Source organism: Saccostrea cucullata, unplaced genomic scaffold (genome assembly GCF_032062105.1).
Source record: "Saccostrea cucullata isolate Sc308-1 unplaced genomic scaffold, CSIRO_AGI_Scuc_v1 ctg11190, whole genome shotgun sequence".
In the NCBI taxonomy this organism is placed as follows: Eukaryota; Metazoa; Mollusca; class Bivalvia; order Ostreida; family Ostreidae; genus Saccostrea; species Saccostrea cuccullata.
Genome location: NW_026931388.1, coordinates 1 through 27835, shown reverse-complemented (window position 1 = coordinate 27835; position 27835 = coordinate 1). Strand labels below are relative to the sequence as shown.

Sequence of the window (27835 nt, the reverse complement as noted above, 5' to 3'; positions counted from 1 at the left end):
ATTAGAAAACAATAACTCTTCTCAGTAGAATACAAAAATACAGTCCTGCTTAGAACTAGATTGCTAGTCCAAGAGGTCCAGAATTCTAAACATCTCGTGAAATGCCATTGCTCATTCCACTCTGTTTCCTATTCGCCCCCTCGAACAGAAACGTTTTTTAAAGAATAAATGAATTTTCTCTATTGCTTTAACACAGAACCGACCTAACTCTAGAACCCCTGACTCTGGGCTGTGAAGTCTAGAATTTTGCAAGAGCATGTTCTATGTATGTACAATTTCTAAAACGAGGTAAATTATTGTCAAGCAAGTTGATGAAACAAAAATCAGCAGTCTAGTTTAAAGCAATATGAGCTGCATTTCTGAGAAATTATTTTGCTGTTAAAATGTGTTACCGGTATTATGAGTAATTTTTATGTAATTTAGAGCCTTATGATGAATAAAACTAAAATAAAAAATTAAATTGTTTCAGAAGAAATATTTCTGTTCAATCGAATATATAGCATTATATAAGAAATCAATAATGTACAGGACGACAATAATGTCAATTTGCTTCAATTTAAGCTTATAAAACGTTCTTCCATCGCAAATATGAAAAACAGAAGTTTATAAATGTTCTATTTTTCTGTCATTGAAATAATTGATTACAAATTTGCAACAAAATTTTCCCATGTCAAACTTGCAGCTCATATTGCTTTAAAGTCATCATTTCGGAAGTTCTGTGGTCGACGCAATGATCTTATCAGCAAATACATCATTGAGTCAAATACTGGCTGAGGTTTTTCATACTAATTGCATTATTTAAACACTGAGTTGTCGGAGAATTTTGCCGTTATTTCCCGATCATGACAAGGAGCACACGGCGGGTGTGAACGGTCGGCAGGGAGTGCTCACTCCTCCATGGCACCCAATCCCACCTCTGATGTTTTGGAGGTCCGTATTTGCTCTGCTCCTATTTTGTATTGTTTAATGGACTTTTGAGCTGGAATACTGTTCCTTATCTCCAAATATTTCATTGGAAGAGGCACACTTGCATATCATATGTATTCTTATAAGAAACATAGAGAAAAGACACTTACTTGGAAAGTAAAAAAGTTTCTTGTAACCGAGGTTCCTTATACATATAAACGAGTTCTTTATAACATAGTTTAACGTTATGTCCTTAGTTTATCTGTTTTTAAAAAAAACTTGAAGCAGGTAATTTTTCAAAGAAAAAACACCCATCAATTTATTATCAATAAAGCCCCACTATAACGCAAAACATGCACCATGAAATTCCCAGATCAGGAATAGACAACAATGCTCATCATAAATATACACTGTGTTTGCTTAATACCAAAGAAAAAAGATATTAAAAGAAATAATTCATTTTATCTATATATTCAACAAAGTCCCGCTATAGCACAAGAAGCAGTGATCCCGTGGTCATGAATTTCATAATTTTGGTAAGGACTTAATGCTTATAACAATCAGCACAAGAGAATAAAAACAAAAGCAAAAAAATGCATTTCACTTGAAAATCATACCTCTCCCGATCTCTAAACCCCCCAAATGTTCACAATTTTGGAATAAACATCCTTGTATTTCATTACCATGAACATCGTATTGTATACTCCCCGTCAATGAAAACGCAACACCCTATTTTTCGGGTGACAATTATATACGGGTTATAACTATGTACCAAAAAAAATAGGACATCTTTTACTTTACCAAATCAGTTATTTAACGGTTGAATTAATTTCTCTCCATTAACGGAAGTTGCTTTTTAGCCATTTTAACAGAATTCAAAATTTTGCATTTTTAATAAAATTTTAACAATATTTTGGGTTTTCAAAGTTTTGAAGCTGTTAACCATAAGCATTGTACTAAAAGGCCGGGATGAAATCCTTCTTTCTATACCAAAGCAATTGTGATGTGATGCCTATATTTCCTCAAAATGACTGAAATCAAGAAGGGGGGACGTTTTAAGAGTTATGTGTTACCTTCTAAAGTTTAACGATAACATAAAAAATGAATATATATCTTTAAAAAGTAAATTTACAAAACATGAATACTCAATTTAAACATTAAATGGTTTTTTGTTTAATCTTGGAAAGAAACAAATACCGGGTAAATCTTGAAACATCCCCCCTTCCGACCATTTCATTAAAACGTGCTAGTCCGCCATTTACAAGAAATCCAGCCAGATTTCTACCAAGCATTAGGTTTATTGACATCTTAATCTGAGCGAAAATAATATTCTTTGGCATTTTTAAAAGCATGTTTTTCCGATAGTGCGGTCGAATTTTCTCTAATTTGGCTTATTGTAGCAACTTTTTGACTTCCGGTGAAGAAACTTTCATTTATGCTTTTGAAACACATGGACCTGATGAGTAGTTATATTGTGTACATTTGCATCTGCACTCTTTTTTTTCTTAATTTTGAGAATTTTTAGCATTAACAATGAAAATCAATCATTTTGAGGAAATATAGGCATCACTTCCGGTAAAGAAAGAAAATTTTTTTTCCCCGCGTTTTAGTACAATACTTATGATTAACAGCTACAAAACCTCGAAAACCCAAAATATTATTAAATTTTTTATTCAAATTGCAAAATTTTGATTTCTGTAAAGAGGGCTAGAAAGCAACTTCCGGTTGTGGAAAGAAATTCATTCAACCGTTAAATAATTGATTTGGCAAAGTAAAAGTTGTCCTAACTTTTTTGGTACATAGTTATAACTCGAATATAATTTTCAACATCAAAATATGGTGTTGCGTTTCCATTGACGGTGAGTATAGGTTAATACTCAGGAGCAAAAGATTTTTTCCCCAAAGAATAAATGCATTTTTACTTCCAGTATATAGTCATTAAAGCCTCCTTTAAAGTCGGAACCCCTGACTCAAAGACCTATGTTTATAGTTTTGGATCAATCGTAACTACTCGGCCATTTCCGTGACCACAAATAACGGTTAAGGAAAAGGGCGAGCGTGATCCGATTGAGTTTTGGATCAGACACCCTTGCTTATCGCTACTATTAACTTTGTTTGCCAAATACCCAGGGGCAGAAATTTTTTTCAAATCTCGCATTTTACAATATACATTTGAAATCAAATGATCCCCCAAACTGTAGAGCCTGGTCCAAACTCCAGAACCCTGGCCCTTGGGTCATAAATTTCATAATTTTGGTAGGTTTGATTCTTGTAACAATCATTCCACAAGCCCTATGTTGACCATACTTGCATGCATGATAACCACTAACAAGCTTGCTTCAGATGCTGGATCTGACCTTCACTTTCGGGACGAGTCTACCTATAAACCCTATGCTGAACAAACATACATCTAAGGATGCAATCTACCAAGCTTGCTTCGGATGCTGAATCTGACCTAAATTTTACAGATGAATGACCAAGTTTTTGGAGCAGCTTCATTCTAAACTAAACATTTGTCGTATCTTGACCAAACTTACATGGATGATATATCTAATGATGCACATTAAATTTACCTGAATTGCTCAATTTGATCTACCGGTACATTTTCCGGATGAGTGACCGGGTTCAAGGTTTTGTAGCAGATACATTACCAAGAAATTATAACGACTTTCTAAACCAAATTTGCTTGGATAATGCCTCAAGGGATGAACATTCTAAAACTTTAATTTCTTCAGATGCTGTATTCAAATAACGTTTTCTGGATGAGTGACAACTAGTCAGTTGTTGGATAAGTTCATTCCCAAGTAATGCAAGCCCTATCAGATCAATATTGCAAAAAATGTTACATCTTGGGATGTACACTACACGATTATTACATGTATGTAGGGCTTTGCCTAACACTTATAGACAGCAATCGTTGATGTTATTTCCAATTACCTATGTTTAAACTTTAAAATGTATTTATTAATTGTATATTCTTTGTGATACAGATGAAAAGAAATTTGAAATGGGTGGACCTTGGGGCGGAGCTGCGCTGTCCACCTTCCTAATCTGTTTGACGTACTATCAGGCAGAAAAATGTGTCACAGTAAGATTTCGAATTCCCTTGTCTTATTTTTTTTTAACTAATTTGTTCTTTATGGCCTCCAAATTTGTGCTTAATTTGTACCATTACTTAAGAAAGAGTTAATAAATTCAAATTTGCATTTTCCAGTAACATGAGTTCTTCAAAGACTCTTCTTGTTTTTTACTTTTAACAATTTCCTATTCATAAGTTCATTTTTTAAAAACAGTGTAACATAACGTCGTAAACCAATTCTTTGTATAAAATCATTTTTAAAACCAGAAACACAACCTGGAAAAGTGAGTCATGTATGCATATAATTAATTTATGTTTTTACCTTGAACGAAACCTTGTTACTTTCTTAGGGTGAGTGGAGTCTTTTCCGGATTCCAAAACTTAATATGGATTTCCGACAATGGCTCAACATGACAACTTCATTTTGGCTTTTGGTATGGTTCATGGTGCAGATATTTCTGTATACTGCACCAGTTGGAAGAAAAGGCCATGGACCACCACTAAAAGGAGGCAATAAATTGGAGTATCGCTTGAATGGTAATCATTTGATGCTTTTCATCGTAATAATTTAAAAGCTTAATGTACATGAATCCTGTTCTCAAAAACAATTGTACAACTTTATGTTCTTCACTGTACCTTTTCCCTGTGTCAGCTTTGTTTGTTTTGGACATGAATCTCCTTGGCCTCATCGTTGCCTTCTTCATTGGACTACCCATAAACACCCTGATCAAGAATATGCTGCATATGTTGACATTTGGAATCCTGGCATGTCTTCTGCTGAGTTGTATATTATACTTCCGGGCCGGGTATGTGGAAGACTGGAAGCTGAATCCAAATGCGAAAACAGGTACAACGCAACTTCTAAATGTCTTCAAAGCCTATATGCTATTGTGTTAAATGTTATCAACATATTTTTGTCTTTCGACAGGTCACATGTTTTACGATTGGTTCATGGGGAGAGAACTGAATCCTCGTTTTGGACAAGTTGATTTGAAGTACATCATGTTCCGCAGCGGCATCATTGGTTGGATGCTGGTGAACTTTGCCAACTTGATTCTGGCATTTTCAGAGAGTAAAATGTCTGTGCCATCGAACCTGGTTCTATTAACTTTAATTCAGCTGTTTTATGTACTGGATTACTTCTGGTTCGAAGAAGGGATTCTTGTCTCACGTGACATAGTACATGAAGGTCTTGGATTCAATATATCCATGCAGTTTCTTATGATTCCATTCACATTTTGTACCCAGACAAGATATGTGGCTACAACTGGATATTCATCGTCATGGATAATGCTTCTTACAATTTTTGTGATTTATGGTAAATATAGAAACTGAATAGTTCATAATGCTTACTAAAAATATTAGAGATCCATTTACAGAAAATTTTCCGATCTATCATTGAATCGTTTAAAAACATTCAAAAAGTGGGTACAAAATTATACTACAAAATATACTATGAAATATTCATCCAACTCTATTAATCCAACTCAAGTTTTTTTCAGAAGTGGGGTGACACATCCATCTGTCTGTTGTGTTATACAGTTACTAAATTGCATTCAAAAACATTAGTTACTGTATTTGATAAGTGCTAGAATAACTGTAAAATAGGCTATAGATTAGCCCGTGTATGCAGAATTTTTTTGTGGTTATTTTTCTAATCAAAAAACGATTATAACCACAAGATCCTGCACATTAAATAAATGAAGAAGAATGCCTTTGAAAAACATAAAACGGAATTAGTTTTTAAAAATCGCTTATTACTGACATACATTTTTGTCGAATTTTACCGCTATTATATTTAATGTTTTTCATTCCACAGCAACTGGATACTGGATTTACAGAACCAGCAATCTGGAGAAAAATAAATATCGACAGAATCCAGACGACCCTGCGTTAGCATGTTGGTATATCACTAAAACTACCAAACTATTCATTTGCTATCTAAAGATTTCTTGAGTTAATACTTTCAATAATTATTATGGGGTAAATTTCTTTTCATTTTTTGCAAGATCTGAAGACAATGCCAACACAATCTGGGAAACGACTGCTTATTTCTGGTTGGTGGGGAATGTGTAGACATCCAAATTACCTGGGGGATTTGTTAATATCTCTAAGTTACTCTTTATGTACCGGTAAGTATGAAAAAAACTTTATCTTTCCATTATAATTAATGAAACCGAAACAAATGAAAATATTACCACAGCAGGTTGCCACATCAAGTTTCTTTGAGTGCAGCTTTTAGATATTTGAATCAATGTGTGAACTTTAAGCTGAAATATTTTGAAAAGAAATGCATATTGTCTGTATTTGTATACAACAGGTTTCAGACATGTGGTGCCCTATATGTCTTTCTTCTTTCTACTACTGCTGCTGATTGACAGGGAAAAACGAGATAGTCAGGGATGTAAGGAGAAATATGGAGCAGACTGGGAAAAGTACTGCCAGATTGTTAGATACAGAATCATTCCATTTATATATTAAAATAAAGTCAAGTTAATGAAATTTTTATATACATGTACATTGTAAAACATTATTAAAAAAATTCTGTATTAATGATGATAAAATATAAAATATATGTACACTGAGTGGTCAAACTTTATCTTGAACTTCATGTTGCTGTTCAATTTTGAGAGATCCAAGAAAGATGAGCAAGGGATGCAATTCATTATAAGCATAAGGAAGTTTTACAAAATGCTTCATTGCTCATATCAGAAATGAATGCTCCTTGTTTTGGCTTAATTCATATCCACAGGCAATAATGAATACTTCCCTTAAATTACAACACATCAAATTCAAAATTTCAGTTTGATACCTTTTTTAAAATTTTTATTACAAACTATAACATTTTGATATGCCCTTGAACATTTATGCAATTTAATTACCCTCATACAAAAGTCACAGATTGTTCTTTAACTATTATGCATCCTCAGTAGTCTGATGTTATCGTTCAGTCAGCAGCAATAAATTAGAGTAATTTCATCAATCAATAAATTATATTTTATCTTGGTCCTTTAGCTGAATATCACACATACTAGGTTGTATTTTTCTGGAAAAGGGAAAATTATAAACACATTTACAATATTATATTTAGTCGTTCCTCATCGATGTAATGTCAGTTTTGTTCTGGTAATTCCAAAATATTAGTAGCATCAACTTTCTGGAATAGTTTTTCAGACCATGAATTATTTAAGAAGCAAAACATTAGCCATGTATGGAAATTGAATAAATTTCTATGATATTCTTCGTCCTGTATTGAAACAATGATATATGAATTTACTTAAAAATATTGACTTAAAAAAATTGAAGTATGTACACTTTGATATCATTTTATAAGTACTAGGTACTTCATACTGTTTTCTTCACAGCAAATCTATATTTTTTACCTTTTCATACATCCCCCAAACTTGTATTCTGACATCACACTAGCCCCGCCTCTTTCAGTTTTCCCATTAGTTCCTCTACTGATTCAACCTTCTGTCCAGCTTGTCTGACTGGTGGATCTTCTACACTAAGAACTTCTTGTCTAGGGGATGTGTCCACACCATAATCTGAGGGCTTCTTTGTGACTAAAGGCTTTTTCTTTGCTTTCTGAAGAAATATGAGACCTCAAAATATTAGTTGTTACAACTTTAAACCAAACCATAGTTCATAAAATATACACTTCTATTAAAGAAATAAAATTAGTTTCACTAAATTAAAATATATGTGTGGAATTAATTGTCACACCACACATAAGTTAAAATTACTGCAAAACTCGTTTAGTTTTAGCGAATTCACGGATATAGCGAACTTAACTTGTATCTACAGCTATATAAATTTAACGAATTCCTTATATGGATATAACGAATTACGAATATAGCGAAGTAATTTCATAGGTCCCAGTGACTTCGTTATAACCGAGTTTTACTGTACTGTAAATTCCTAATTAAATGTGAGGAATTTATTATCGCGTTATTCCATGAGAAGCATCACTCACAAATTAATTTTCTCGCTTTTATTTTTTATAATTGTCACAACCATGTATTATGCATGAATATTATATACATGTATGAGCTGTATCCACTGAAAGGGGTAAAAAAGATAAAACAGGACATTCTAGTCATCATATGTTAGACTAACTAAAAGAAACATTTTTGAATACCAAGGTAAAAACTGAACTCTCCTTGTCTTCTATTTAAAAAAATTACTAAACACCACCAATCTAGTGGAAACATGCAGGGAATTTAATAATTGTGATAGTAAATGATAAATCCTTGCACACAATTCTCCATATCAATTCAAAACACAAAAAAATATAGACCATGGCTTTTAAACCTTCATTTAGATATTTTTGTTCTCATTTTACAGCCAAATCACCACACCAATGAAGTTCAAAAAATATAGACCATGACTTTTAAACTTTCATTTAGATATTTTTGTTTTCATTTTACATACCATAATATTGGGAAGTGTAGCATATCTAGGTTCATTTAATCTTAAATCAGCTGTTAGGACAGCTGGTACTTTCACTTTAATAGTTTCCAGGCCTCCGTCAATTTCTCTTGTCACTGATAAATCACCATTTGACTTCTCAACTTTAGAAGCAAAGGCAGCCTGTAAAAATTACCAGGTAAATGAAATATTGGAAATCAATTTCAACAAATTTCCATATATACACATACAAATTGTTGACAACAGAAAAATATATACTGGTAAATGGTAAAATTGTCACATTTTTCATTCGTCTAAATTTTTTTTCTGATTCACACATACAATAGTTGTTTGAATCATATGCAACTAATAATCATTCTATATTATCCCTCCATATTCCCAAATGTTGGTTTTACTGTTCATTTTCACTAATGAATTGATGTACAGTAGACACATAGTGTTTTTAACACAATTAATATTTTGTACATTTGTATGTTCATATTCCTTTATCAGTATTTCAGTACACAAAGTTTTGTACCTGTGGCCAGTCTAATAAAGCTGCTGTCATTTGACCTGTCTGATTACAATCATCATCAATAGCCTGAAATATAAAGTAGGAAATATGACTTTAAACCAAGCCCATGCACCATTGGTTTCACTTAATTGTTATAATTACATGTAAAACTTGAAATAACTATAACAATTGATATTGAAGGCATTTAATTAAATTTATCACTACGTACCTGTTTACCTAGAATCACAAGATCAGCTTTTTCCTCTGTTGCAATCTTTGACAAAATTTTTGAGACATGAATTGGTTGCAGTGTTTCGTATTCTTTTGGCTCCGTTACAACATGAATAGCTCTGTCAACACCCATAGCAAGGGCTGTTCTTAGAGTTTCCTATTAAATATGAAATGCAACAATCTATAACTTAGTAAACAGCTTTAATCCTTCCAAAACATCAGTGTACTGATTTTAAAACTTCTTTACCTTGGTGTATTACATGTAATGAATCCCATGTATATTGTAGAGCAATGAACTCTTCAACTAGGTACTTACATTGAGTCATTGACAGTACTTTTTAACTTTTTCTTACCTGAATTTCACATTTCAGGCGAAATGGGAACACACCCATTGACATTGCCTGAAGTTCTGAGATCAAGAGATATTCCTTACTTTACACATGAAAAATTCATTTTCTTCACTTAATTTTAGAAACTACCAATGAAACGTTTAAGACAGAAGTTCATGGATTATTACTTGGCATTGCTGGGGACCACAAGACACTGCAACAATCTCTGATGCCAACTTTTTCTCTTTCATTCTGACTGCTTCCTCGACAGCAATTTCATCAAAAGGATTCATGCTATGTTTAACTCCTTCGGTAACTACGCCAGATTTATCTGGTTTCACTCGTACCTGTAAACATTGTAAGATTCATTACACTGTTTGAGGAAATTCGATATGAAACGTATAAAGGTTCTAAAAATTAAATGAAAATGAGAGAAGCATTAAATTTTCTGCTTTGAAGATACTTACTTTTACAGCATAATCAATTACACGTTTGCAGCCAACTAAAATTCTAAACCCTGACATTTTGCGGTCGTTGTTTTCTAGACTCCACGGTTGTTCACCTTTGGACTTGGGGGAGAAGAAAGTGGAGTCGATATATTCAAATTTAATAATGATTTTTTTAATCTTCTTGTATAAATAAATTTTTTACTTATACATTGCAGTACTTCTTTTAATCTAATAAAATAAATTTAACTATATAATTGAATTTATTTGCAATTCATAACAAGAAATATTGCAATTTACATAATTAATAGACGCTCCCTGATACTCTTTTTAACTCCATACACTAAAGATCTACTTTCACTTTCCAGTAAGCCACGGGCTTTCATTTTACCTTTCGACAATGTCACTGCTAACCAAAGTTTTGTTCTATCCTACACTGGGCTACAATATTTTAATGACTTATGTAACAAGCAGAAGATGGTATGATCGAATTGATGAGACAGTGATCCTTGGTGCACTTCCACTTAAAAGTTGGAACAAGATCGTAAGTTTAAACAATCAATCTAGTACACTGTAGTAGTAATCACGGATATGTAATTGTATCAAATAATTATGGATTTCCTGATTAGTTTGTCGATATTAATCGAAACTTAACAATATTAATGTTAAAGTAACTGGGCTTTGGGAGAACATTAGAATGCCAGTCATGCCATGGAATATACGGGTTAGGCAGGTAGACAGACATCTCGGCCCAATGACAACTCTGACAGGTCGGCCCAAAATCATTGACACCTCGGCCCATACCGAAGACAGCTCGGCCAAAGAAAAAAATTATTTTAATTTTTATTTTCTGTATATTCTATGGTAATGTAAATGTATGTATAATTAATCACTATATGTTTACTATAAATATACATAATTTCAGGGTTTTTTTTCCGAACAAACCACAGCTTAACATCGAATTACAATCCGTTGATTGGGAGGTATATAACAGGTCTATTTATTTATTGACTTTGTTGCTTACATTATACAACTCCTCATAGTCACCAGCCCATACAAGACAATTTACGACGAGTTTATTCTCATAAACTGTACATGTTCAGGATATTACAAATAAATATTTACAATAAAGCAATTAAGCATATGACACACGCTTGAGACTCCAAAGAATGCACCGCGTCTTCTTGTTTGTTTAATGATTAACACTTAATCAAGTTACTAATGGGTTGTCTTTTCTTTAATTACCTTCAATTTGCCGCCTTGGAAGATTGTTAATGTATCAAATTAATTTTCTTTTTCATTTCAAAGATATATAATAGCATAAATATTATATTTCTGTTTGGGCCGAGGTGTCTTTTATGTGAGCCGAGGTGTCTTCAAATTTGGGCCGAGCCGTTAGAGCCGAGGTGTCAATGGGCCGAGATATCGGCGGGCCGAGGTGTCGTTGGGCCGAGCAGTCTGACATTCGTTAGGCACGAGTCTTCAATTTGTGACTCTACAAGTAGAGTTATAAAGACACTCCCCTTTTAACTTTATGTTTCTCGCAGCGACTCGCTGGTCTAAAAAAATGGGATGGACGACCAGTATCCGGCCTGTCTTTATTTTTGTCAGAAGTGCTACAGTCCTGCAGCTAACCCCATTTTAAGAAATATTAAATTAATGTATACTCGTAATTAACTGGGCCAGACACTTTTTGTTGTTTATGTCTCTGATAAAAAGTAAACTAAATTTTTTTGCCATTTAAAGAAATTGAAATATTTTTATTCATCGTAAGAAATTAAGTTTTATAAATTTAATTTTTTAAAAATTTAAATCATGATTGTTAATTGCTCAACACTTCCTATTACTTTATCTATTGAAAAGCTTTATATTTAGTAATATTATTTACCAATTTTTTTTAAAAGAAAAATTACTTGTGATTCAATAGATGATAAATTTAGCTAAACTATACGCAGTGAGATTTAATTATTTTCAATGACAGTTATATTATATTATATTACTTTTTTTCTTCTAAATTGCCATATAAATGTATTTTAGTTGGTAGAAGAAGAAAAAGTTCGTGCTATTGTCTCCCTCACAGAAGACATTGAAACAGAGGGGCTAACAAACTCAGTCGAGGTAAGTCTGTCATTCTACATTTATATGCCAGTGATCTATTAATGAGAGTTATCGGACTTTGTGTATCAGCGATAATGGCTATGACGGTGTTTCAGCTTCAATGGGTAGAACAGTGTTCTAATATTAATACATAACTATAAATTTTTGAAGGGTTGGGTGGTTTTTAAGTTTATCACGTAAATTATAAACGAGGGAAGCTTGTATCTTTGGGTTCTCGACACTCCACTTCTTTAAAATTCCCCTCTGAATTGATATTTATTTCTTCTAGGAATGGGAAGCTATGGGTGTTGAAGTACTTAAACTACCTACCCCTGATTTTGTAGCCTCGCCCTCACAGGAATACACCAACAAAGGGGTGTCATTTATTCTGAAGCACAGACGAAAACAAAATAGTGTATATGTTCATTGCAAAGCTGGAAGAACTCGTAGTGCAACAATAGTGGCTTGCTACTTAATGAAGGTAAGTTCATGGTTTTGTCTTGGATTCATCTCGGAATTTTATGGACCTGTTCATATATTGTGACTCCTCTAATAAATCGACATACCTCTCTAATGAATGATTTCTTATTCAGAGTATTTTATTACCTATAACATATTATGATAATGTAAATTGTAATTTAATTGTTGCGCTTCCATTACGAAGTATATTGTAACCTGTTTTATAACATATTACGATTACTCAAATAAATCACATGGAAATTTATTTGTAAGTGGGTTAAAGTATTTATTGAACAAAACCAAGTTATTTCCAAAAGTAAATTGAGTTATAAGAAAAGCCTAGTCGTGTTTTTCTTTTGCATAACATTCATGGCCTAATTCACTTCTCATGCAAATGAGTATAAGAGAAGCCATTAAATGATAATGTGCGTTTTATACAGAGCTCTTAAAATCTGTAGGTCGCACACGGTCTTTCATATTAATTTCCATCTCTGAAATTATCTAATGAAATGATCTTTGCCTCGTTACTACATTCAGATCATGGAAATCTAAATCAGTCATTAATTTTTTATGTCTTGATTTTTTGGGTGATTTTATATTCTAACTTTTAAAAATAACTTTTGCACCCATTCTATCCATTGCATGTAGTATTTGTAGAAAAAAAAATATTTAAAGAAAGAATTTCCTTAGATGTTAAACGTACTGGTTGCGTAAAATGAAATTTTGAGACAGAGTACTAGTAATTACCGTAAATATTAATGTGGTTATTCTATTTAAAACTTAATGATATCATTTCTGCATGTGGAATCTCATCAAATTTCTTAGAATTAGACTTACAAAAGAGAAGTATTTGACAACGGATATAATTCGTTTAATTACATGTATCATTTCGTAAGATTAAAATTGAGAATTTTTCATACTGGTGATTAAAATAATTCTGCATGCCGTATCATATTAATTTTTTTTAATATGAAGAATTAGACCAAAGTATTTCTATTTTAACACCTTTATATTAAAACTAACATTTTTTTGGACATTTCTGTTTGTATTGTATTACTGACAGACAAAGATGAGCTGAACCTAGCAGTTCATATCGGCTGTCCTTGTCAGAGTTACTTCTCTTTATGTCACCAAATTAGATGGGATTTTTCAACTTGCCCAATTATTTGTCATCATGTGGTAATTCCTTGCATCCGTCTTCTGTTTTCTGTTTGCATAATAATACGGATACACAAAAATATGTTGAATGTTGATCTGACTGTCCATATCAAAGTTACTGCTCTTTAGCTCACCAGAGATGAAATTTTTCTACAGTCTTCATCTGGTAATTTTAGAATTTTAAAAACGCGTGCAAGGATGTTTTTTTTCTAAGCCCCTGGCAGTGAAGGGGAAGGGGAAGGGGTAGCAGGTGGGGAATAGTGAAATTAAATTTTAGGAACAAAAGTAATATACATTTTATTTATGAAAATAACTTCAGACTAAAAATACTGAAAACTGAAATATTCAAAAAGTTAATTTAACTAACAATAAAAAATGTGTATTTAATACTTATATTCATAAACACTAGTACATGTATATATTTGTTAGGAAGTCAAACCTGACTCAGCTTAGGGTAAGCATTATAGCCCACAGGCCTCTTGTTATACTTAAAATAAAGAACGATAAGAGCGGTAAGATATTTTTAGGCGTTGCATGCAAAATTGATGCAGTCGATACACATCAGTGAGATCAAAAGAACGCATTTATTTTTAGAACGTATACCGCCTTGTCTGGGCACAGTTAGCTGAAGGTAACCTTGAAAAATCATCGATTTTAACTCAGTCACTGAGACATGATATGTATCTCTGAGTTTAGTTCGATATAAAAATATAATTGGAACACAAAGTAATCGTTTATATTAAAAATTTAGTCAACGTTGTTTCTAATAATTTATGAATAATTTTTAAAATTAAGAATGCATGCTGGCGACATCGACATTTATAGCGATTGCGTAATCATAAATTGAGGCTGACATGGGGTTTTTGGAAAGGAAGCTTTAAAAAACAAAACTTACCAGTCAGTAGAATCTAGTAGTATTTTTGTCATGTTGTAAACTAATACTATGAATTTTCCGGGTGGCAGTAAATACAAAATTTACAACTTGTCATTATTTTAAAGGGGAATAATGGATTTATTTATGGATTAACTGTCAATTTTTTTTTTAAAACCAAAAATTTTAACTTTTACAATTCCTCCACGTGCTCCAAGCCCGCTTCTGTCTATATTTCTCTCGCGCCGCACGTGATTATTTACCACGCCTATCGACAAAAAATTGAACATCATTTGTTGATTAACAAACATTGGAAATGAAATATTAAGAATATAAAGTTCTTCAAAAGTAATGTAAACAATATTACTCACTAGAAATTTAAACTAAGCACTATATAATATGTAAAAATATTTGTTTTGTTGATGTGTGAAGTTTCATACCATTCGATTTAAGAGAAATTAATTAACTTCATTTTAAAATCAACATGTTTTGTACCCGCCAAGCACACTTAACGGCAATGTAATGTCAAAACACACAGTCAAGAATTTCTAAAAAAAAAAAAAAAAAAAATACAATCCCTAAATTTCATTAATATCTTCTTTTTTGCAAATTTATTTTTTAAGAATTGCTCTTGTTGTATAATTTTCATTGTAAGGTTTTAATTTATTTTATTACCTATGTTTCAAGGATAAAAACATGACACAGTTCCAACTTTTTCAAGTTTACATAACAAAGATTTTCTCATCTGATACAGAGCTCTACACAAATATTGCCTGGACTATTTGTACACACATGCACAACTCGCTTGTGGTGTATTTTCGTCTTTCCAAATTTTTGATAATCATTCCTGAGAAAACACTTGTTAAATAATTGTAAAAATTTTTGTCGTTTTCAAAATAAATTGTGTTTTCAACAAAGCAAATTAAAGCCATTATTTGGTGTACGAAATGTAACAATTCTTAATTTGAATTTCTAGGTTGTTTTTCCTCCATTTTACAGCAATACGTAGGACATTAAATAGTGCATTGTCTGTTTAAGGATTAATTTTTGCATTTTAAAAATTTTTTTGTTTATTACATTGATCATCGTGAAATACATGAATTTATTCATTCAATAAAAATGATATCCTGTCACAGTGTGAAAGGATATCAAAGTGATATCCTGTCACAGTGTGACGAATATCAGAAGTGCGGGAAAAATCTCGATTTCCCTTCCCTTAACGAAGATTTTTGTTAAAAAAAAAATCCTTGACATAATATAAGATAGATGAAAATAAATAAACCATTCTTACAGCGAATAAAACTGTCAAAATAACGAAAATTATGTTGCTAAATCCATGTTTACAGTGTTTTCACCTCACATAGATTATTTACCATGCCTATTACTGTACAAACCAGTAGATTTTTTTTCATGTAATTTTTTCCAAAATATATAGAGGATATTCAATGTTTTGTAGCTGAATATGGAATTAATTTCTCTCGTGAGACAGGATTTTTTAAAAATATTTTCACTCGTGCTTCGCACAAAGACATTGGAAATGTAAATATTAAGAATATATCATATATTTTGTTACACAAATATAATATATTATTTGGATAACATGTAAAATATGACAGTTGTCATTTTCGAACAGCCTATGTATAATATATTAAAAATCTGTATTTTTCATTATGATTATTACCGGGTAGTCATATTCATGTAGAAGGACTTATAGACAGTGTAGAAGACAGTGTAAATTTAAGTTTGTTGAAACTATGGTATTTTTTGGGGGGGGGGGGTGATGTGGGGCCATAGTATCTGATCTTAATTTATTAAGGAATATGTAAGGAAAAAATCTGTCATAGTGTCTCCAGTAAATATTGTGGCCCTTAGGCCTTTTTTTTTCGAAGGAAGGTAAGCCCACTGTTCACTGAAAATAGATATAATAAAAGATTGACTCAAACATTTTTTAAAAAAAACACCTACATACTGAAATGAACAAGAGGCCCACGGGCCTTATAGGTCACCTGAGTATCATGAAACAACTTTCCAAATATTGAATTTGGTTTGTGTTTTAAACCAGATGCCATGAAATTCATAAATTTGAAAGAAATGTCATTGCTTATCATAATTGTACTTTTAGAATGCTTACTCTGGTTACTTAATACCCAGAGTTAAATCAGAGTAAGAAAGAGAAAATGCTTTTTCACTTTATAACCAGTGGTGCACCCCACCCCACAGGAACCACTGACTCTGGGGCCACATATTTCAAAATTTTGGAAATTTTATCATAAGTTTTATTTCATCATAAATGGTTGATTAATACCACAGAGCAGATTTCAAAGCATTTATTTATTTTCAGACTATGTACTGTTAACCCCCCCCCCCTCCCGATACCCCTGACCCAGAGAACATGAAATTAATCATTTTGCTAGATGCACCTTTCTTCTTGCTAGATGCACCTTTCTTCATCATAAATATATGAACTAAGATCATTCGCATAATACCTAGGAGCAATGGAAAAGATTTTCAAAGAATTCATGCATTTTCACTATATATAATCATTAGAGCCCCACCCTAACACCAGAAACCCTGACCCAGGGGCCATGAAATTCACAGTTTTGGAAGAGGCATCCTTCCTCATCATAACTATGTACATGTACATAGTTCATTGGTTTAATACCCAGGAGCAGGGAAGATGTTTTTGAAGAAACAATGTATTTTCACTATATAGTCAATAAAGCCTCGCCCTAACATCACAACCCCCAACCCAGGGGGCACAAAATTCACAATTTTAGAAGAGACACTCTTGCTCATTATAACTATATACTTACTTAGTTTGTTTAATACCCAGGAGCAAAGAAGAAGATTTTTAAAGAATTCATGCATTTTCACTATATAATCAAAAGAGTTCCCTCCTTACACCAGAACCCCTGACCAGGGGCCATGGCATTCACAAATTTGGAAGAAGCATCTTTTTTTAATCATAACTATGTACTTGTTAGCTTGTTTAATGCCGAGGAGCAGAGAAGAAAATTTTTGAAGAATTAATGTGTTTTTTACTATACAATCAATAGAGCCCACCCTAACACCAGAATCCTGACCCTGGGGCCATGAAATTCACAATTATTGAAGAGGCACTCTTGGTCATCATAACTATTTCTGAGTTTGTTTATTTAATACCCAGGAGCAGAGAAGAAGATTTTCAAAGAAATAATGCACTTTTACTATATGATCTATATAGCCCCGCCCTAACACCAGAACCCCTGACCCAGGGGCCATGAATTTCACAATTTTGGTAGAGGACTCAATGCTGATTACAATCATTTCAATAGTTTAACTGCTTGATGTCCAGGAGTAAAGAAGATTTTTAAAGATTGCATTAATTTTAGTGGTTTTGGCCCTACCCCTCAGGCCCCAGGGGGGCAGGGATCATGAAATTCACAATTTTTGTTCTCCTTCACCCATAAATGCTGTATACCAAATTTAATTGAAATTGGTTCAGTAGTTCCAGAGAAGAAGTTAAAAATGTTCAAAAGTTTACGAACGACGTACGACGACGGACGAAAACAGATAGCAATAGGTCACCTGAGTTTAATCAGGTGACCTAAAATGTAATAAAATAAGTCGGCATCAGAAGAGCTTCACACTCGTCAGAGACTTCCTGCTTCACTATAAAAATTCAATGTTTCGACATGATGAATATCTTTTCGAATTTGTTTTTGCTGCAAGATCGATTATTTTATTTTCGTCATCAAAATTGAAACAGGTACAGATAAAAAGGCAGAGAAGAAATAGATCGCAGATAGGCAGGTTAGGATATTATATATTAAAATTGTTTGTTTTTTGAAATACAATCAGATGTCACAGATTGCGGAAAATGTCAGAGAAATATATTTTCCATGAAACGATAGGCACGTTGAAACAAAGCAGCTGGGTCTATATTATTTCTTGCGCTTACATGTACGTGCATTGAATTAATTCTAATTAGATTTTAAGTACATGCAAAACAGGTATTGAAAACCTGAATTTTTGAAACCAGTCAACTAATTTGGTGCCAACAATTATAACAGCAACTGTTTTCAAGATGCAAATATATGCAGTCACTTAGCAGATCAAAGTTATGCAGTTTGAACAATTTTGATTGTCAAATTGACAATTTCGGCTGTCAAATTCTTGATATGCCACTGATTTATTTCGTTTTTAACTTTTTTTGGAAGTGATATTTAGTTTTAAACAGTATGTCAGAGTATGATAAATTATATTGGGTCATTATAAAATTATTTATGCTCTTACATGCATACTTACTGGTAATCTACAGGTTATAAGATGAAGATAAATCTTATAATTCATTAAATTTTTAACTACATGTAATAAGACTTAAAGAAATTTTCAGAGAGAGAGAGAGAGAGAGAGAGTGTGTGTGTGTGAGAGTTCTGAATTTGTATTCCTGAATGATTTTAATAATCTTATAATCTTTATTACCAGTTTCTGAAAATGGAAAATCTTAAAGTACATGGATTGACGCAGAAGCATAAATCAGATCGCCCTATTGGATGGGCTTATACACAATGTCATATAAAATAAACCATCTTTAAAATGAAAAATTATAAATGACTCCCGGAACCGGGTAAACTATAGAATTCTTCCTTCTTTAGTAATAATTTAACAATGAATCAACGGCCAGGTAACTTCAATTTATGTACGGGGGAGGAATTGCCAAATGGCGGATTAATTTGATGCAAGAAAAAATATTTTAAAAATAATATTTATTGGTTTATTTATAGAGATTATTTTTTGTTTGGTTCGAAGGCATAAAGGCACACAAAATAACTTTGTTGTGACTAGAGTGCACTATCTTTTATAAGAGATGGGTTGCTTGGTCAATTTCTTAATTATTGATGATGCCTCCAGATTAATTGTGTAGCATTCTATACATGCAAACAATTTGCAAACAGGCAAGTCATAATGATATTTATAACGAAGTATCATCAAGAAGTTTAGATTCAAATTTGTTTAAATCATAAACACTTGTGACAGGGCGGGGCCACAATTGGCAATCAATGTTTAACATATAAAAACAATACAATTTTATTCAAAACCAGCAAACCCATTAACATATTTCAATGGAAGCATCCACAGGTAGGCCTAGTTAAGTTAATTTTTTTGCTAAAAATTTGACCCTTGGTCGTAGGAATAGGCGGCAATAGACAATCAAAGATTTACCCAGGAATTATGTGGTATCTTAAAAATAGTCTTCCCAATAATAGGAAAAAACAAATTTGGAAGTATTCTCATGTTGTTTAGATTTAAGTTTGCTTATTTACGTAGTAGGTCAGGGATACAATAGGCAATCAAAGCTTTACGAAAGAATGTAGGGAAAAAAATCTGCCTATGATGAACAAGGACCTAGTGAGCGTTGTGGTCCATGGGCGTATGCTTCTGAAATACTTATGCCAACACATATTTTTCATGATCTGACGTATTAGATTACACAATCATGAAGTAGGAGTTTAGTCCAAATAGTATCTCTTCACAGGTACATGTTTTACTACGACTTCTTCTGGCATGTTATTTGAAGATAATACAAATAAATAAATGACAAATGCTTCGTGGGCTATTTACGTCGAGTGATATTTTCAGGCTTAATTAAACAGGCAAAACATTTTGATATACCGTTGTTTATTTAAAGACATTTCTTTTTAAATGTTGAAAACATGTTAAGTTCAAGGATACTAGAAGTGTAATGTAAACCACTTTTATGATACTTCGTAGTTTTCAGGTAAAAATAACTGTTATCTTAGTAACCTTTTCGTCCCAAACTGGGTCATGACTGGTACTTTACTTGGTAATCTTAAAGGTCGGTAGGAAAAAATAATATTATGAAATATCTTTAGTAGATAAACAGAAATTTGTCCAAAATAATGATTGAAACGACACCCTTTTCCGATTTTCTTTTACCGATCTTACTCCCTTTTCCCTTGATGAAAGACAATTGTCGAACTTTCAAACTGATCATTCATTCATTCTCTCTCTGTCTCTCTCTCTCTCTGGATAGCCATCTCTAAGCACACAAGATAGACTAAATTAAAAAATATATATATATACCTTCGGAGGTATATTTCTATTTTTCTGACTTTATTCTGGAGTCAGAAAGACTGCTTTTCAATTATTTTAACCCCGTTTAACCTGAGATCAGAAAAAGACATGTGTTATCTTGTAAAATGGTTGTTAGACATACTGAATACACAGATTTTTTTAATGTCAAGTGTCATTAACCATTGGGTTTAACCTCTGACATAAAGAAAACTACTTAAGTTCTGACAGTTAGATTTCGGGTAATGACCAAGTACTTGCACTCCTTTTTTTCATCCAACCATCATGATATACTACCCCAAGAAAAAATCAGAAAGAACTTTATTCGGTAATACCCAATATTTGCCCCCCAAATCAAACTTTGATGGAGATATATTTAATTAAGTTCTTAAACAGGGGAGTATATGCTGACTTCAAAGCACTGAAAATTTTCAAAAGTAATGACGCAATATGTACGTAATGACGTCACAAACATGACGTAAATTTCAGTTTTTTATGAATCTTACAGGAAAATGTACATATTTCGTCGATATTTTGAGTAAAAGTCACCGAGCGCATGTGTGTTCAGGATCAATATTTTGATATAATGTGTAGAATGATAATATCAATGAAATATGTTAATATTGTTCCTGAACAAACTTGCGCCCTATAAATTTTAAAGCTAAAATTGTTGAAATTTTGTCCATTTTGTCCTCTTTCTGAAAAAGGATATAAAATCGGACTAGTTTGTGACGTCATAAAAACAAAAATTGTGAATACACTGCTTTGACACTATAATATTTTCTGTTAATTTATATTTCTCATACATTTTATTGAATTCAGCACATTTCAGGAAGTTTTCAAAATTTGACTTTTGTGGGGGCAAATATATGCAATATACCGCATATAGTTCTTTATATTTTCCTCTCTCTTATCTAAAACTTGATTGTAGCTTTTTAGTTTTCTTGTGTTTGTTTAATTTACTATTTGCACCAAAACATTCTGTCGAGTTATTTTTTATTTTTATTTACTGAGTGAATGTACATTTGATTTGCACCGGATAATAATAGAAATTGACCATTTACAAAAAATTAGACCACGCTGCATTTATATTAACACTTTGATACAAAACTTGTGAATGTCTTGCTCTTTTCGATTGATTTATAAATTCAAATTATTTTCTTCTAGGTGCATAAGTGGAAGCCTGAAGAAGCAGTGGCGTTTATACAGTCCAAAAGGCCCCACATCTGGCTTCGAGACACGCAGATGGACTCTATTAACATTTACTATGACAACCTAAAAAATCGCAAAATTTCCGGGGCATAACCAATTTGAATGCTTATATGATTATTATTCATTACTTTAATACATCTGTTAGGATTGTGATAAGACGGAAAAAATGTGCTTTCCCCCGCTGGATTTGCATGTTTGATTGCATATTGTCGGCACTATAGACGACATCCTGTGATACCCTGCAAAAGTGAGACGCTTCTTTGCCTATGATAATAAGTGATGGTAAAAAGCGATGCGATGCAATTTATGAAATTCATTTTCTTAAAAAATTTTTTTTCAAAAAATTGTGCATAATGCAAGCATAGACACCAGAAATTTCTCTGTGTTCAAGCTTCAGCAATATGAATCCAAGTTTATTGTGTGGAAAAGTTATGGTAAATGTATTAAACTTATAAACGTGATGACTTTAACTTTTCAATCGTCAACTTCCCTTACTTATGCAGCCATATACCTTTACCACCTGCATACGTGGTTTATATGTCCCATTTGATTCGATACGTAAGACAATGCTCTACATATGAACACTTTTTAAAAACAAGGTAGGTTATTGACAATCAAGTTGATGAAACAAGAATATAGATTGTCTCGTTTACAGTCATCATTCGAAAGTTCTATGGTTGATACAATGACCTTGATAGCAAATGCAATTTATCAGTAAATCAAATGCTACTGACGTTTACCAACTAATGTTAAGCCATTATATACACACTGGATTGTCGACGGTTTTTTCCGATCATGACAAGGAGCACATGGCGGGTGTGACCGGTCGGCAAGGGAGTTAAACCCTCCAATGCACTTGACCACCTCCCCCCGAATGTTTAGAGCTTTGTGTTTGCTCTGCCTCTGAGTTGTATTGTTTAATGAACGTTGGACTTTTAATCTTTAATACTGTTTGTTATCAGTTTTTTCAGGTCGTATGTATTGCGACCAATATTTTTTTTTTCGGAATTAAATGAATCAAAATTAAAGCAATCGTCTGACATCTTTTTTTTTTTTTTATTATTCAAAATGCATTGCTTATGTCATTTCTTCCTTGGGTTTTATTTTGACTGATATGTTTCATACAAAATTTTAGGCCTTTGTTTTTTTCTTACTGAATTTGACTAAGAATTGTTCCGTCTATCTGACTGATACCAAAGCTGACGACAGGTGTGACTACCCTGTGTACAGAGTATTCATGCTCCTCCCCCGATCCTCTGGACTTTCCAGGGGCCGTGTTTATGCCCTCGTCACCGATGTGTATTGATTAAAGATTGGTTTTACAGATCGGCCACTGTCACATTATCTTCACCCTTTGCGTTCAAATTAAAGATCTGAAATTCGTAAAAGGGTCATGTCCAAGAGAGAGAAAGAAAAATTGGTCAAATATTGAAAGTATCACCTACCTATGAAAATTTTATTAAAGTAAGTATTTTTTATAGATAGTAAGCTATTCGTCCTTTAACATTATTCCTTATTTCAAAATTCAGGTTAAACTTATTTGGTAAAATATGAGAAAACCATCATACTCAAGTGGTCTGCAAAAGCCATGCGCTTTTTGCATGTTTGTTTCTTTTTTATATCAAAGTATCACGAATAATTACAATAACAATCATATCGTGATGCGTAGCCAGAAAGATGAAAATGTTTCTATATATAATGGCCACCTTATTAACCCTTATGGCTATGTAATGATGATCCAGCAGGCGTCTTTCTGTTAATGTAAAGAAGGAAACGGGTAAATTTGGGTTCAAGGACACCCCCTGTCTCATTAATGGAAGAATCGGCATTTCAGAACAAATGCAACAGTTTACCTGACCCATCGGTGCAAGTAGGCTTTTTGGAGACACCGTATGATTTTACATAGTTGACCTTTTTCTCAGTTACCACCGGGCCATAGAGTAATCTTAAACAGCCAAAACATGGTTAAAGAGGATTAAAGATTTTTCAAAACAGGTTTTGTTTATGCAGGACAAGATAAAAAAAAATAAATTTGTGTACATTTAAACTTTTATTTGTAGGGAAAAAATCAAGTTCTTGTTTTGAAGTATTGCCTCTGGATACTCCAAACGGACAAGAATAAGGTCTACAGTGTGTCTGAATTGAAATGTGTAAAGACATTTTAGAAGGAAACTCTGTTATACTCTGACTTTCGAAGGAAAAACTCATGCAAAGTGCCAGGCGTTCTCTTTAAGTCTGATATTTACTTTCTATATTCACTGTATATTTTAAATATTTTCTAAATCTTTAAAGTATCTTAAGTCTACTGACTCATATTTCAGTTTGTCGGTCTTGTTTTACTTGATTCATTAAAGTTGATTGAATAAGTAAGGAAATAATATGATGTTAACCTTTTCTTTAAAAAAAAATTTCTCTAACTTTTTACAGTATTATTATAATACTCGACTTGACCAACTGCCTTAACAGATAGTCCATACATGTATTTTTAAGTGACCTTCCTGGTGTTACAATCTGTTTTTGTCTGTCAACAATTGTCCTTTAACATTTAAACATTTTCAGATTATTCTCTGAAATGCCTTAACCATTATCAACCAATTTTGGTTTTTATCGGCATTTACTGGAAATAGCGAACAAAATCATAAATGTCATGGCCTCTGCCTATCTTGGGCTCGAGGGAAATGAGCAAAGCCATCAAGTGTGTAATCTTTAAAAATTGCAAATATATATTGCAATTACAGGGGTGGAAAACACACTATATATACAATTTTTTTTGTATAGAAAGTGATTACACATTCAAAGTATTTTTCTGGCACATTATCAACTTGTAGATTTCTTGACATGAAGTAAAAGTAACAAATGCCTGCTTAAGTTTAATGTGCGCAATAGGCCCGTCACCCAAATGTGAAATCCATAGCTCTTAGATTCAGACGCAAAGATGGGACAAATAGATCCTTAAGTGAATATAATATATCTTCAAATATTCATATGGATATAGTGCTGACAAACTTTTTATATGATTATAAGAAATGCTCAACCTTATACCAAAACTGTGAAGTTCATAACCTCCAGGTCCTCAGTATGAGATTAGTCTGTCAAATATTGAAAATAAATAATACACGTCGTATATTTCAATTTTTTTTTTCATTCAAAAACATAAGCTTATAATACCATGGTTTTACCTTTATTCAAAATTGTGAAATTCATGTCCCAGTAGTTTAGGCCTATAAGGTTGGGACAACGTTGTGTATTTATTAAAAATACTTTAATTTGAAAATACATTACACCTTTGAAAATTGTCTCAATTTCTTACAGACATCTAGAAGGATATTTAATTTTTAAGATTAATTTTTTGAAAATTTTATTTCTGAAGGAAATAAGTTGGCACAGAGATTGCTTAAATGTAATAGGAAGTCAATGAAATATATGTAGATATCGTACAGTATTCAAGCTGAAAAGTCCATTGAAATAATACAAATGTTGGAGCAGAGCAAACACGGACCTCTAAAACAACAGAGGTGAGATCAGGTGCTATGGAGGAGTGATCATCCCCTGCCGACCGGTCACACCTGCCTGACGTTTGCTCCTTGTCATGACCGGTAAATAACGGGAAAATCCATCGACAATTCAGTGTGTAAATACTGGACTTACAATTAGTATGAGACGCATCAGTAGATTGCATTTGCTGACAAGGTCAGTGTATCGATCATAGAACTAACGAAATGATGACTTTAAACGAGACTTCTGATATTCTTGTTTCATCAACTTTTTTGTAAATAACTACCTCGTGTTAGAAATTGTTCATAGGTAGAGAATTCTCTTGCGTTTCGAATCAACTGAGAGTTGTTAACCCTGTACACAGATGATGAAGGGTTTATTGCTGCATAAGTAAGGGAAGTTGAAGTCATCATGTTTTTCATAAAGCTTTGTTGTTAGATTACCATGAACTTTTTTCTAATAAGATATTTAAATATGTAGCAGATGTGTCAGACTCTCTGCACGTGGTATCGTTTATTTCAAGCTCACCGGAAATATCGCATCGACTTAAGAATTGAAATACTCAGTGTTAGTTGACACCACGTCGTCGTATACCTTAATGTCTAGTTGAAGGCCACAGTGCATAAAAGGAGAATTGTATCATTACTGATACAACTGATATATTACTGTATAGGAGTAAGGGAGCAATGGTAGGATAATGTGTGTAGGATTGGTGGCGGTAGCAGCTGAAATACAAGATTATAAGGTTGTGGAATAAGTGGTATAAATAGAAGGAAAAGCTGTAGGATTGTGTTTAGGATTAGAGATAGCAGCTGAAATATAAGATTGTAGAATAAGAGATAGTAAAACAGAGAAAATGTGTAGGATTGTGTTAAGGAATCGGAATTAAAGCTAATATATAAGATTGTAGAATTAAGGGTATTAATAGAAGGAAAAGGAGTTGGGTTATTTGAAGGATGGATAGTAACTAACTACAACATTGTAGAAATAATCGTAGTTTTAGGGGAAAAAAGGAGGATTTTTTAGAATGGGTAGGGATAGCAAAAATAGCTAAAATATTAAACTATAGAATAGGTGACATTAATAGGAAAAGAAGGATAATAATTATAAAATGGGTAACCAAAATAGCTAAACTATAAGAATGTAGAATTAATAAGAGTTATAGGAGTAGTAGGGGAAATTAATGCGAAGCAGGAGAGTAAGGAAAAGAAAAACATGTTAAGTGTAGTTAGGAAAAGCAGTAAAAACGTGAAGAGAATGTGTGCAATATTTCTAAATGGAAAACAGTACAAATAAAGCAATTGTGTTGAATATTTTTGAGTATTTAATTCTTGGAAGTTTTTTTTAAATTAGTAAATCAATTTTCAGTTAATTCAAAAAAGGATAATGCAGAAAATATGAGTTGTCATATTGAAATCAAAATCCGTTTAGTGTAAGTAAAAGATATTAATTACTAGTAATAATGGCTCAATAAAGTATTAAGCATGTCAAATTTTGATCCAGAGTCTTATCTCTACGTTGTTCATTACCTAAATGGTGGACTTTGTCATACTGTGTTCCAGTTTGTGCATTTATCATCCAGAAAAGTTTATGTTTCGTAACAGCACTTAAAGTTCCCCAAGAAACACGCGATATGTTCTACTTTTGGAAAAAAGTCAATGACCTGAGGTAATTTTTAGAAATAGATCATTATGCAAATAAAATTAACTTCATTACATTTTAAACGCACGAACTCTTGTTAAACTAGTAGAATGAGATGTAACAAAATGAAAAGATTTATGTACTGTCAGCATTTATTGGATTGCATTTGACTATATACACTTATATGCTTCTTGTAAAATGGTCCAAATGCTGAAGATGATACCTGTACAAAGTTTAATTAAGGCCAAATATTTCTCTTGTAATTTGCAGTCCATTTGTGCACTGTATTTAAGAACCTTGATCTATTTGGAAGTCAATCTTTTAAATCATTACAGTCATGTTTTAAAATAAAAATAAATATATGCCTTGTATTTGTAGTTACATGTATGCGAGTTTTCCCTTCCACCTAAATTTTTAAAAAGAAAAAAACTTTTTTAAGGAGGCTGGGGGGTCAACAAATTAACCACAAGATTTAACTTAATTTTTAGATATGATATCTTAAGGTGTATCATTTGGCAAAGAAAAATTTCATACATTTTAGTTTTAAAATTTGATCATTTTTGTATATCTTTATGTGGAGCTCTTCTTCTAAAGGAGATCAAAATAGTCTGAAAATGGCCAAACCACCCAGCCCTTTTAAAGAGCTTGCTGATTTCATAATAATGAAAACTTCGACAGACGAACAAAGAGCCAGAGCACAAGGACTATCCAGCCCAACCCCACTAAATATCATCCGAATATCTTTGCACCATTTAACACATTAAATCAAATTTTACATATATACAGATTTCAACAATTTACTTCGAACTGACTTGTTGTCTTGTAGCATGGTGGTATTATAATCCTCAATTTTGACCGTAGCGTATGATCTCTTTGATTTATTAGATTTTATTTCCTCTTTGTCTGACAAGT

The 27835-nt window shown here is 32.5% G+C and overlaps 3 protein-coding genes across 3 annotated transcripts; 2 read left to right on the top strand and 1 right to left on the bottom strand.

Moving 5' to 3' along the window:
* The first annotated feature begins 3897 nt into the window (after nt 1–3897).
* On the top strand, nt 3898–6542 carry LOC134232476 (delta(14)-sterol reductase LBR-like). The gene is made up of 7 exons (XM_062714436.1): nt 3898–3994; nt 4336–4522; nt 4638–4832; nt 4914–5303; nt 5805–5885; nt 5995–6117; nt 6306–6542. The coding sequence occupies exons 1-7, from the start codon at nt 3914–3916 to the stop codon at nt 6464–6466; spliced, it is 1218 nt and encodes a 405-aa protein (XP_062570420.1). The 5' UTR covers nt 3898–3913; the 3' UTR covers nt 6467–6542.
* Nucleotides 6543–6807: 265 nt separating this feature from the next.
* On the bottom strand, nt 6808–10059 carry LOC134232477 (electron transfer flavoprotein subunit beta-like). Its single transcript, XM_062714437.1, has 7 exons — nt 9937–10059; nt 9658–9816; nt 9139–9297; nt 8934–8996; nt 8420–8578; nt 7369–7573; nt 6808–7031 (listed from the first exon to the last, which is right to left on the bottom strand). The coding sequence occupies exons 1-6, from the start codon at nt 9991–9993 to the stop codon at nt 7403–7405; spliced, it is 768 nt and encodes a 255-aa protein (XP_062570421.1). The 5' UTR covers nt 9994–10059; the 3' UTR covers nt 6808–7031; nt 7369–7402.
* A 202-nt stretch (nt 10060–10261) lies between these two features.
* LOC134232475 (phosphatidylglycerophosphatase and protein-tyrosine phosphatase 1-like) lies at nt 10262–22831 on the top strand. Its single transcript, XM_062714435.1, has 4 exons — nt 10262–10459; nt 11953–12033; nt 12302–12493; nt 21743–22831. The coding sequence occupies exons 1-4, from the start codon at nt 10316–10318 to the stop codon at nt 21878–21880; spliced, it is 555 nt and encodes a 184-aa protein (XP_062570419.1). The 5' UTR covers nt 10262–10315; the 3' UTR covers nt 21881–22831.
* Nucleotides 22832–27835: the final 5004 nt, after the last annotated feature.

What these genes read in the sequence shown, in the direction of transcription:
- LOC134232476 (XM_062714436.1), top strand. Translation starts at nt 3,914, where the DNA reads ATGGGTGGACCTTGGGGCGGAGCTGCGCTGTCCACCTTCCTAATCTGT. An exon ending in GAATCCAAATGCGAAAACAG is followed by an intron (nt 4,833 to 4,913) that starts GTACAACGCAAC and finishes GTCTTTCGACAG; the next exon opens with GTCACATGTTTTACGATTGG. An exon ending in TACAATTTTTGTGATTTATG is followed by an intron (nt 5,304 to 5,804) that starts GTAAATATAGAA and finishes TTCATTCCACAG; the next exon opens with CAACTGGATACTGGATTTAC.
- LOC134232477 (XM_062714437.1), bottom strand. Translation starts at nt 9,993, where the DNA reads ATGTCAGGGTTTAGAATTTTAGTTGGCTGCAAACGTGTAATTGATTAT. An exon ending in TAATTGATTATGCTGTAAAA is followed by an intron (nt 9,817 to 9,936) that starts GTAAGTATCTTC and finishes CAATGTTTACAG; the next exon opens with GTACGAGTGAAACCAGATAA. An exon ending in CTTTATTAGACTGGCCACAG is followed by an intron (nt 8,579 to 8,933) that starts GTACAAAACTTT and finishes TAATTTTTACAG; the next exon opens with GCTGCCTTTGCTTCTAAAGT.
- LOC134232475 (XM_062714435.1), top strand. Translation starts at nt 10,316, where the DNA reads ATGTCACTGCTAACCAAAGTTTTGTTCTATCCTACACTGGGCTACAAT. An exon ending in GGCTAACAAACTCAGTCGAG is followed by an intron (nt 12,034 to 12,301) that starts GTAAGTCTGTCA and finishes TATTTCTTCTAG; the next exon opens with GAATGGGAAGCTATGGGTGT. An exon ending in TGGCTTGCTACTTAATGAAG is followed by an intron (nt 12,494 to 21,742) that starts GTAAGTTCATGG and finishes ATTTTCTTCTAG; the next exon opens with GTGCATAAGTGGAAGCCTGA.